The sequence below is a fragment of the Coregonus clupeaformis genome, chromosome 16, assembly GCF_020615455.1.
Source record: "Coregonus clupeaformis isolate EN_2021a chromosome 16, ASM2061545v1, whole genome shotgun sequence".
Lineage (NCBI taxonomy): Eukaryota > Metazoa > Chordata > Actinopteri > Salmoniformes > Salmonidae > Coregonus > Coregonus clupeaformis.
In genome coordinates this window covers 10,460,547-10,472,248 of record NC_059207.1, presented here as the reverse complement: position 1 = coordinate 10,472,248, position 11,702 = coordinate 10,460,547, and the positions used below count along the sequence as shown (strand labels likewise).

The window sequence follows — 11,702 nt, the reverse complement described above, 5'->3', positions numbered from 1 at the left end:
GCACTTTGTGGTTTTAATGGGGATAAAACATCCCCCCCCCGCCCCATTTTTATTCTAGGTTCCAAACAGACGAAAGTGTTACATTAAGTTGATTTATTATATTACACTTGTAAATCTGACAATCAACATTCATAAAATTAGATTTCTGAGCATATTCACAGTGTAAAGGAAGAAATGCATGGAACCCCTATTGTATATGATGGTTCTAATTAAATACTCATTCATCCCTTGTCTGCGATAGCCATAAACCTAGATGTTTTTATAGCATATTGCTATCATGAAATTTACAAATATCCCCTACTAATCTTTGATAAAACAGTTAATATTTAATTCAATTACTTTGCAATGAGTATACCATGATGTATTCCTGTGTAATAGGTGCAGTGAAATGTTTTACAGGGTCAGCCATAGTTGTACTGCACCCCTGGAGCAAATTAGGGTTAAGTGCCTTGTTCAAGGGCACACAGATTTGTCACCTCTGGGATTAGAACCAGCGACCTTTCGGTTACTGGCCCAACGCTCTAACCATAATAAATCACATTGTACTTGGTTTATATCATAACAAGAAGAATCTGTATGCCCCTGGAGGAAATTAAACATAACCCGATCATGCAGTATTGTATATGAACACAATTCATACATATTACTGGTATTTCACAGAATTGTCTTCATAAAGCAGGACTTGCTAAAACATTTTATCACAGTAATCAAGTTGTGAGGTGTAGTTTGTTCCATTTACAGAATGCAATTAAACTATTTTATCAAGAAAGCTTTTCTCTAGCTTATACCCCAAATTTAAAGTAAATATATATTTGTCTACAGCAGCGAAACATGGTTAGCTATGCATTGCTCCTTATATCAAAGTGGCTATGTGACAGTATATGTCAACTTCACCCGCTTATTGGTAATAATAGATATCACAATATACATGGGCCTAGATTCAATCTATAAGGTCATTTCCTGAAGGCAATGCATTTTGTAAAAATAAAAAAAGCACAAAAAAAAAGGTTCTTGTTATTCATCAAACCACACAAGTAGTACCACATTAAGGCAGCCAAATTCAGATCTTTATTTCACTAATTGGTATTTTGACCAATCATATAAGCTCAAAAAAAAAAAAATCTAATATGATTGGTCAAAAGACCAATTAGTGGAAAACATATCAGAATTGAGCTGCTTGCCTTCATTCAGCCTAACTGACAAGCTAGTTAAACCAGTTTGTAAAGTCAATTTCATCTTAGCAAAAGTAAATCCACAATTTAAGTGACTTATCGATGCATCTGTGGTCGTTTTGGGGATTGGGAGGAAGAAAGTGCTGTGTTGGAATAAAACAATTTCATACTCAATAAGACGTCCATTCAAATTAGTGTTCTCTTTCTCCGATTGGCTAAAGAAAATGGTGCTTACATGGTGTTACTATATAAGCTTCTTGATAGTTCAAGCATTCTGTCTAAAATGATCAAGGGACGAACAAGCCGATTATATTGGTGTCCCCTGATAAGTGGGTCCTGACTAAAGCTACGTGTGCAACTCAACAAGATTAAGAACACTTTATTGGTCAATTGCACACAAAGGTCCAACCGAAACTAAATACCACTCAACACCACCTAGGGGAAATGGGTGCAGTACCAGTGTTGGTTGAAGATTTACAAGGACACATCACCACTGTTTGAATCTAGACCACAACAATACTAAACAGAATATTCTAATTACTTTAGGCTTGGCTTACTCTCTGACATCTAAACTAAACTATGCACTGCATATCATTTTACCTTATTTACGGGCAAACAAAGCGAATTCCTTATGATTCGATAATGTGCTTTATATCAACTGGCCTTAACGCCTCAAGCAAGCAGGGATGTCAGTATTTTACAGTCTTAAAATGGATGCAGAGCACCTGACATCCCAAATCATACACTGCATCCAGATAATCATCTCTACACAACTCATCTTGACGTGTAAGATTCCAATATGATGATTGCCTTAGAAAAGTGATCACTGGTGAGAGGATGAAACTTGCGTCCGTTTTGGAGCGTCGTCCTCTCCTTGTGCACAGACAGTCCCTCCACACTCATCTTGCAGTAACTTGTGCAAACAAAGGCAGTCTTGGTCACGTCAACCACAAGCTGAGGCTGTGCCGAGTTAGCTAAATTATGAACTTGACGTCGTTCTTCAGGTTGCCATTGTTGACGCTGAAGCGGTCGGGGAGGATCCTCATTTTCATGGTACCGTCGGCGCCGCACGAGAAGATGTGGTTGGCCGGGCCCACCTCGATCTGCATCACGCCCGTGCCCAGATTCCGGAACAAGGACTGGCGAGCGTGCTCGTTGGGGAAATGATGCAGTAAGCACTGCGTGGACAGGCTCCACACCTGCAACAACACGGCACAGTCAGGGGTGGAGCTATAGTACAGACACAGGAAACCTTTTTGTTAGACTTGCATACGATTTATGGATTTAAATCTTTAACATGCTATACAGGGGGGACCAAATATCTTCTGTAATCCTGAGAAAATAATAACCTTGGTCTAATTTTGCAATAGGCTTCTCCAACCACCCTACTCCGCTTGATCAGCCCCTTGAATTCCACCCACGAACCCACCCCCATCCCTTGTTTTTGACCCATCCTAACCCAGTCACCTGATGCCATTCAAAAAAAAGGAAAGAAAAAACAAGCAACAGGTGCAGTGAGGTGAGTACGTGAGGTGACTATGTGGCTAGTGAGGGAGGGAGGGCACCTTGATGTTGCCCTCAGCGGAGCCGCTGATGAAGCTGCCCTCGGTGGGGTCCACGACCAGGGCCTTGACGGGGGAGTCGTGGGCCTGGAAGCTCTGGCGCTGGTGCCTGTGGGCGAGCTCCAGCACGCTGATCCAGCCCTTCCTGCCACCTGTGATCAGCAGCTGCTTCCTGGGGGCCAGCGAAAGCACTGTGGCCCCCGACTCATGACAACTAAAGGCTGCAGAGAGAGGAGAGCGGGGCAAAATAGTCTCTTTTAGGAACACAACTTCAATGTAGCTAACTTGGCTACTGTCTGTAGTATTGTTGATGATGTACTGGCTTCATTAGAACGAGCCAGTGTTGGAGGACTCACCGTGCACTAGGCTGTTCATTGGATTCACCAATGTATCCCAAAGACACACATTCCTATGGAGACAAAACAAAGCATTACTTACAGCGCATCAGCCCATTTGGTCCCTCCAGTGGAGAGATTGAGAGGTTTGTTCACATGTGCTCTGTAGCGTGGCTCAGAAGCATGGCTCTGTAGCGTGGCTCTGTAGCATGGCTCCGTAGCATGGCTCTGTAGCATGGCTCTGTAGCATGGCTCTGTAGCATGGCTCTGTAGCGTGGCTCTGTAGCGTGGCTCTGTAGCATGGCTCTGTAGCATGGCTCCGTAGCATGGCTCTGAAGCATGGCTCTGTAGCGTGGCTCAGAAGCATGGCTCTGTAGCGTGGCTCTGAAGCATGGTTCTGTAGCATGGCTCTGTAGCATGGCTCTGTAGCATGGCTCTGTAGCGTGGCTCTGTAGCGTGGCTCTGAAGAATGGCTCTGTAGCATGGCTCAGAAGCATGGCTCTGTAGCATGGCTCTGTAGCGTGGCTCTGAAGCATGGCTCAGAAGCATGGCTCTGTAGCATGGCTCAGAAGCATGGCTCTGTAGCATGGCTCTGTAGCGTGGCTCTGAAGCATGGCTCTGTAGCGTGGCTCTGTAGCATGGCTCTGTAGCATGGCTCTGAAGCGTGGCTCAGAAGCATGGCTCTGAAGCATGGCTATGTAGCGTGGCTCTGAAGCGTGGCTCAGAAGCGTGGCTCTGTAGCGTACCTGTTGTCTGTTGACAGCCCTGCTGTGGCTATGAGGGAGGATGAGCCCACGAACACAAAGTCGTGAGCCGTCTTATTATGGCACTGCAATGTCTGTGGAGAGAAGGACATCACGAATCAACAACAACAACACTGCCAGACAGTAGGAGGTACAGGTAACTTCCAAAATAAAGGAAACACCAACATACAGTGTCTTAATAGGGCGTTGGGCCACCATGATATGGCAGAACAGCTGCAATACACCTTGGAATAGATTCTACAAGTGTCTGGAACTCTATTAGAGGGATGCGACACCATTCTTCCACGAGAAATTCCATCATTTGGGGTTTTGTTGTTGATGGTGGAAAACGCTGTCTCAGGCGCTGCTCCACAGTCTCCCATAAGAGTTCAATTGGGTTGAGATCTGGTGGCTGAGACGGCCATGGCATATCGTTTATGTTCATGCTCATGAAACCATTCAGTGACCATTCGTGCCCTGTGGCTGGAGTCATTGTCATCCTATGGGGGCATAGCCATGGTAGCCAAAACAATGGCCTGCCCAGCATTTTTATACATGACCCTAAGCATGATGGGATGTTAATTGCTTAATTAACTAAGGAACCACACCTGTGTTGAAGCACCTGCTTTCAATATATGTTGTATCACTCATTGTTTCCAATGTTATTTGAAACATGGATTACCACTGAAAACACTGCTACTCCTACTGCTCTCTCCTCGTCTGACCATGTGTTCTCGCATACCCCGAGAGCATCTGGTCAGAGGGGTGGTGGCACAGGAATCCTCATCTCTCCCAAGTGGTCATTCTCAATTTTTCCCCTAACCCATCTGTCTATCTCCTCATTTGAATTCCACGCTGTCACAGTCACTAGCCCATTTAAGCTTAATATCCTTGTCATCTATCGCCCTCCAGGTTCCCGTGGAGAGTTCATCAATGAGCTTGACGCCTTGATAAGTTCCTTTCCTGAGGATGGCTCACCCTTCACAGTTTTGGGGGATTTCAACCTCCCTACGTCTACATTTGACTCATTTCTCTCTGCCTCCTTCTTTCCACTCCTCTCCTCTTTTGACCTCACCCTCTCACCATCCCCCCCACTCACAAGGCAGGCAATACGCTTGACTTCATCTTTACTAGATGTTGCTCTTCTACTAATCTCACTGCAACTCCCTCCATGTCTCCGACCACTACTTTGTATCCTTTTCTCTCTCGCTCTCCTCCAACACTACTCACTCTGCCCCTACACAGATGGTAACGCGCCGCCGCAACCTTCGCTCTCTCTCTCCCACTACTCTCTCCTCTTCCATCCTATCATCTCTTCCCTCTGCTCAATCCTTCTCCCTCCAATCTCCTGATTCTGCCTCCTCAACCCTCCTCTCCTCCCTTTCTGCATCCTTTGACTCCCTGTGTCCCCTATCCTCCCGGCCGGCTCGGTCCTCCCCCTCCAGCTCCGTGGCTTGATGACTCATTGCGAGCTCACAGAACAGAGCTCCGGGCAGCTGAGCGGAAATGGAAGAAAACTAAACTCCCCTGCCGACCTGGCATCTTTTCACTCCCTCCTCTCTACATTTTCTTCATCTGTTTCTGCTGCTAAGGCCACTTTCTACCACTCTAAATTCCAAGCATCTGCCTCTAACCCTAGGAAGCTCTTTGCCACATTCTCCTCACTGCTGAATCCCCCCCCCTCCTCCCTCTCTGTGGATGACTTTGTCAACCACTTTGAAAAGAAGGTTGACGACATCCGATCCTCGTTTGTTAAGTCTAATGACACTGCTGGTCCTGCTCACACTGCCCTACCCTATGCTTTGACTTCTTTCTCCCCTCTCTCTCCAGATAAAATCTTGCGACTAGTGACTGCAGGCCGCCCAACAACCTGCCCGCTTGACCCCATCCCCTCCTCTCTTCTCCAGACCATCTCCGGTGACCTTCTCCCCTACCTCACCTCGCTGATCAACTCATCCTTGACCACTGGCCATGTCCCTTCCGTCTTCAAGAGAGCGAGAGTTGCACCCCTTCTCAAAAAAACCAACACTCGATCCCACTGATGTCAACAACTACAGACCAGTATCCCTTCTTTCTTTTCTTTCCAAAACTATTGAGCGTGCCGTCTTTAGCCAACTCTCTTGCTATCTCTCTCAGAATGACCTTCTTGATCCAAACCAGTCAGGTTTCAGGACTGGTCATTCAACTGAGACTGCTCTTCTCTGTGTCACGGAGGCTCTCCGCACTGCTAAAGCTAACTCTCTCTCCTCTGCTCTTGTCCTTCTAGACCTGTCTGCTGCCTTTGATACAGTGAACCATCAGATCCTCCCTCTCCACCCTCTCCGAGCTGGGCATCTCCGGCGCGGCTCACTCCTGGATTGCGTCCTACCTGACCGGTCGCTCCTACCAAGTGGCGTGGCGAGAAGCTGTCTCCGCACCACGTGCTCTCACCACTGGTGTCCCCCAGGGCTCAGTTCTAGGCCCTCTCCTTTTCTCCCTATACACCAAGTCACTTGGCTCTGTCATATCCTCACATGGCCTCTCCTATCATTGCTACGCTGACGATACACAACTAATCTTCTCCTTTCCCCCCTTCTGATAACCAGGTGGCGAATCGCATCTCTGCATGTCTGGCCGACATATCAGTATGGATGACGGATCACCACCTCAAGCTGAACCCTGGCAAGACGGAGCTGCTCTTCCTCCCGGGGAAGGACTGCCCGTTCCATGATCTCGCCATCACGGTTGACAACTCCGTTGTGTCCTCCTCCCAGAGTGCGAAGAGCCTTGGCGTGACCCTGGACAACACCCTGTCGTTCTCCGCTAACATCAAGGCGGTGACCCGATCCTGCAGGTTCATGCTCTACAACATTCGAGAGTACGACCCTGCCTTACACAGGAAGCGGCACAGGTCCTAATCCAGGCACTTGTCATCTCCCGTCTGGATTACTGCAACTCGCTGTTGGCTGGGCTCCCTGCCTGTGCCATTAAACCCCTACAACTCATCCAGAATGCCGCAGCCCGTCTGGTGTTCAACCTTCCCAAGTTCTCTCACGTCACCCCCCTCCTCCGCACACTCCACTGGCTTCCAGTTGAAGCTCGCATCCGTTACAAGACCATGGTGCTTGCCTATGGAGCAGTGAGGGGAACGGCACCTCCGTACCTTCAGGCTCTGATCAGTCCCTACACCCAAACGAGGGCATTGCGTTCATCCACCTCTGGCCTGCTGGCTCCCCTTCCTCTGCGGAAGCATAGTTCCCGCTCAGCCCAGTCAAAACTTTTCGCTGCTCTGGCACCCCAATGGTGGAACAAGCTCCCTCACGACGCCAGGACAGCGGAGTCACTCACCACCTTCCGGAGACATTTGAAACCCCACCTCTTTAAGGAACACCTGGGATAGGATAAAGTAATCCTTCTACCCCCCAAAAAAAAAAAAAAAAAAAAGGATAATTGTAAAGTGGTTATCCCACTGGCTATAGGGTGAATGCACCAATTTGTAGTCGCTCTGGATAAGAGCGTCTGCTAAATGACGTAAATGTGCCCTTGAGCAAGGCACTTAACCCTAATTGCTCCTGTAAGTCGCTCTGGATAAGAGCGTCTGCTAAATGACTAAAATGTAAATGTAAATGTAATTTACTCACGTGTTTCCTTTATTTTGGCAGTTACATGTAAACGGAGACAGACCGACAGACAGACAGAGACAGACGGGTGCTTAGTTCCTACCAGGTAGGGTTTAGGGGTGTTCCCAGTCGTATTGGTCTGCCACAGACGTAGAGCTCCATCAGCGTCAACCATACCAAACTGGACAACACAGCCAAGAGATGATCATATTAGGAAGATCATTCAAATAGGGAGTAAAAGTATGTCCAGCAACTAAATCATTCCTCAGCAGTGGCCATGTTGTTGAGGGACTGAGTTGGGCGGGGAAAACGTTGCTCAGTGAATAATTAAATGTAAACTAAGCATCCGTTCCAAATGGCACCCTATTCCCTGTATAGTGCACTACTTTGGACCAGATTCCTATGGGCCCTGGTCAAAAGTAGTGTGCAATAAAGGGAAATTGGGAATAGGGTGCAATTGGGGAGGGAAAGTGTAGTCACCTTGTTTCCTTGGTGGTTGAATCGTATCCGTGTGACTCTGGAATTGCCTGGACTTCGGAAGCAGATGATCTGCTGAGAGTGGCCCCACTCAAACATCCGGACACTTCCGTCCTGCGCTCCTGTTAAGTCTGAGGGAGGGAGGGAGGGGCTGGGTAATCAAAACCACAACAATAGGATTCTCTAATCCCAATGTAGTATTGACAATAAAAGGACTCTGTATATTCTTGGAATATTAGCACAAGGGAAGGATGAGAACGTCAAGGACTAAACAGAATAGACATGGTACACATATATAGCTAGCACGTGTGGAGGTTTTAGTCATTGTATACAAGCAGGAAAGAAGTCACATCTACTTACAGTAAGGCAAGGTTGGGTGTGAGGTCATCCTTCTCACGTTGTTGATGTTCCTTTTGATGAGCTGCACCAGGAAATAAAAGGACATTATACTTAGACTGGAACTCTACAAGACATACTAGTAGAATGTACTGCATTGTGCTCAATATCAGTGACAAAAAAAAAAGGAACCACAGTAAAAGCTCCATCGGCCTCACCACGGCAGCGCCTCTGCCCGTCTGCAGGCCCCCGAGCCAGGGCATGTTGATCGGTGTCCCTGGGCTGCTGTGGGTGTAGGGGGTGGTGCCGTGGAGGGTGTTGAAGTCGTCCCGGGCCTGGATCACCAGGAAGTCATCACTAATGAGAGAGAGAGAGAGAGAGAGAGAGAGAGAGAGAGAGAGAGAGAGAGAGAGAGAGAGAGAGAGAGAGAGAGAGAGACAGAGAGAGAGAGACAGAGAGAGACAGAGAGAGAGACAGAGAGACAGAGAGAGAGAGAGAGACAGAGACAGAGAGAGACAGAGACAGAGAGAGAGACAGAGACAGAGAGAGACAGAGAGAGACAGAGAGAGACAGAGAGAGACAGAGAGAGACAGAGAGAGAGAGAGAGACAGAGAGAGAGAGAGAGACAGAGAGAGAGAGAGACAGAGAGAGAGAGAGACAGAGAGAGACAGAGAGAGAGAGAGACAGAGAGAGACAGAGACAGAGACAGAGACAGAGACAGAGACAGAGACAGAGACAGAGAGAGAGAGAGAGAGAGAGAGAGAGAGAGAGAGAGAGAGAGAGAGAGACAGAGAGAGAAAGAGAGAGCGCGAGCAGAGTTTGATAGGACACTCCCAGACAGAGAACAGTATTAACACAGTGCTGACTGCATCCAAGAGCTGAGGCTTGAGGCTTTTACTCATTACCATAGATTGTAATCAATCTGATATGGTCAATGGGAGGTATTCAGCTGCAAAATCACAGGTAGGGACACAGAGGGACACTCGCAGTTCCTACGCAACTCTTGAATGTCTTTCAAAGTAGAAAGACACTTTATTTTCTTGTTTGGGTTATTGAGATTGACCCGGGCTCACCCTTTGGCCTCTGCCTCGGTATCGTCGTCGATCCACGTCAGAATCTGAGTGGCCAAGATGGAGGACACGTCCAGCTCCTGAATGTCATGAGTGGAGGCCATGACTAAGCAGTTACGATTAGCCTGGGACAGAGAGAGAGAGTAGAGAAAAGACACGAGCAAGAGAGAATAGAGGAGAGAAATCCAAAATCAGTCCTTCCACTTCAGACAGCCCATAGAGCCTATGTGACACCTTGTTAGTCTAACCTAACGACGCAGACCTCTCCTGTGTAGGCTAGACCTCTCCTGTGTAGAACATGTGTGGAACAGACCTCTCCTGTGTAGAACATGTGTGGAACAGACCTCTCCTGTGTGGAAGATGTGAAGTACCTTGTTGATGGCGAAGGCGGTAATGATGTCCGAGTCCTTGTGGATGATTCGGGCCTTGCCTCCGGGGTAGCCCAGATCTGCCTCGCTCTGTAGAGCAACGCATGAATCATTACACAGTCTCTGCCCGTCTGAATCATTTAAGTGTGACCAAAAGGAACAGTGATGGGAGATGAATGGATGACGCATGCCTGTCTGCAGTAGGAGGATGCGTTTCTGTAATAGAGCTTTGCCTCAGGGCTACAGGGTGGGAGACGAGAGCATCAAGAGCACACAGTTATCAGGATTAGTGCCATTTTCAACCTCTTGACAATGCTCAGCAACGCCACTGAGATGGCCGTCTTATTGTATAATCTAAAAGGGGTGTATTGACACGAGACGCCGAACGGAGGCTTTCACAGAACATTAGGTTGAATTACATTCTACATTACAATTATTTAAATTGAAAATACCACATTTCCTGTCAGTGTTCGGCTTGACTATGAAATCTAAATATGGTGACTTGCCATTTTCACATAGTACTTAATCTTAACCCGACGAACATTCAACGTGACACTCTGGGCCTGCTAATCAGAACCTATTGGACTTCATGACAGTCTCATTCTCCTAGATAGGAACTATGGCAACCTAATCACTGTATAGACTAGGAAAAGGCTTTATCACAGAATGGGTTTTATTTATTATTTTACTGTCCAGTAATTCTGAAAATATATTATTTCTTATGGTTCTATTAAGTAAAATAACACCATATACCCTCAAGACTGTAGCTATAGTGAATGTTGTCTTAGATCTAGTATACTGTATCACATTCAGATAAAGGCATGGCAATGTCTTTCATATAGCTCTATATCATGACAGTATAAACATTGTTTGATTCTTTATGAAGCTGTCCATTACAAAATTCATTAAAATCTCAGATTGCCTGATGAAAGCATTGCACATGCATTTGTGATCCAATTCTTGTGAGCTCATGCTAACAAGATTTCAATAAAACCAATGCAGCTTTTTGAAAATGAGCCAAATTGCTTAACTAATTGGTTCAATTATTTCAAACAACTTGGGAAATTTGCCAAGTGAATAATGCGCTGGGAAAGTGTGACTTCAATATCACTTTATTTGTTCCGTTTTTTAAAAATGGACTTCAAGTGCAAAATGCACAAAAATGCAATGTAAAACCTTCATAAAAGGCATTAGGGAGAAGTAAATTAATATACAGTGCATTCGGAAAGTATTCATACCCCTTGACTTTTTCCATATTTTGTTACGTTACAGCCTTATTCTAAAATTGATTAAATTATTTGTTTTCTCTTCTCATCAATATACACACGCAATACCCCTTAATGAATGACAAAGCAAAAACAGGTTTTTACAAATTTTTACAAATGTATACAAAAAAAGACACATTTACAGTCTTCAGACCCTTTCCTCAGTACTTCGTTGATGCACCTTTGGCAGCGATTACAGACTCAAGTCTTCTTGGGTATGATGTCTCAAGCTTGGCACACTTGTATTTGGAGAGTTTCTCCCATTCTTCTCTGCAGATCCTCTCAAACTCTGTCAGGTTGGATGGGGAGTGTCGCTGCACAGCTATTTTCAGATCTCTCCAGAGATGTTTGATCGGGTTCAAGTCCGGGCTCTGGCTGGGCCACTCAAGGACATTCAGAGACGTGTCCCGAAGCCACTCCTGCGTTGTCTTGGCTGTGTGCTTAGGGTCGTTGTCCTGTTGGAAGGTGAACCTTCGCCCCAGTCTGAGGTGCTGATCGTTCTGGAACAGGTTTTCATCAAGGATCTCTGTATTTTGCTCCGTTCACCTTCCCTCAATCCTGGCTAATCTCCCAGTCCCTGCCACTGAAAAACATCCCCACAACATGATGCTGCCACCACCATGATTAATCATAGGGATGGTGCCAGGTTTCCTCCAGACGCGACGCTTGGCATTCAGGCCAAAGAGTTCAATCTTGGTTTCATCAGACCAGAGAATCTTGTTTCTCATGGTCTGAGTCCTTTAGGTGCCTTTGGAAAACTCCAAGCGGGCAGCCG

General features: G+C 46.5%; 1 protein-coding gene across 4 annotated transcripts in view; it reads right to left on the bottom strand.

Annotated features, from left to right (window-relative positions):
- Positions 1-78: 78 nt before the first annotated feature.
- LOC121584410 (dmX-like protein 1) overlaps positions 79-11,702 on the bottom strand; it is a 61,227-nt gene continuing 49,603 nt past the window's right edge. For all 4 annotated transcript variants that reach the window (XM_041900259.2, XM_041900263.2, XM_041900262.2 and 1 more), the window contains 10 exons: positions 9,666-9,752; positions 9,298-9,419; positions 8,443-8,581; positions 8,249-8,309; positions 7,892-8,019; positions 7,515-7,592; positions 3,816-3,907; positions 3,091-3,143; positions 2,738-2,955; positions 79-2,371 (listed from right to left, as the gene is read on the bottom strand). In XM_041900259.2, coding sequence (XP_041756193.2) covers positions 2,147-2,371; positions 2,738-2,955; positions 3,091-3,143; positions 3,816-3,907; positions 7,515-7,592; positions 7,892-8,019; positions 8,249-8,309; positions 8,443-8,581; positions 9,298-9,419; positions 9,666-9,752 — 1,203 coding nt within the window. In that variant the 3' untranslated portion in view covers positions 79-2,146. The remainder of the gene's footprint in view (positions 2,372-2,737; positions 2,956-3,090; positions 3,144-3,815; positions 3,908-7,514; positions 7,593-7,891; positions 8,020-8,248; positions 8,310-8,442; positions 8,582-9,297; positions 9,420-9,665; positions 9,753-11,702) is intronic.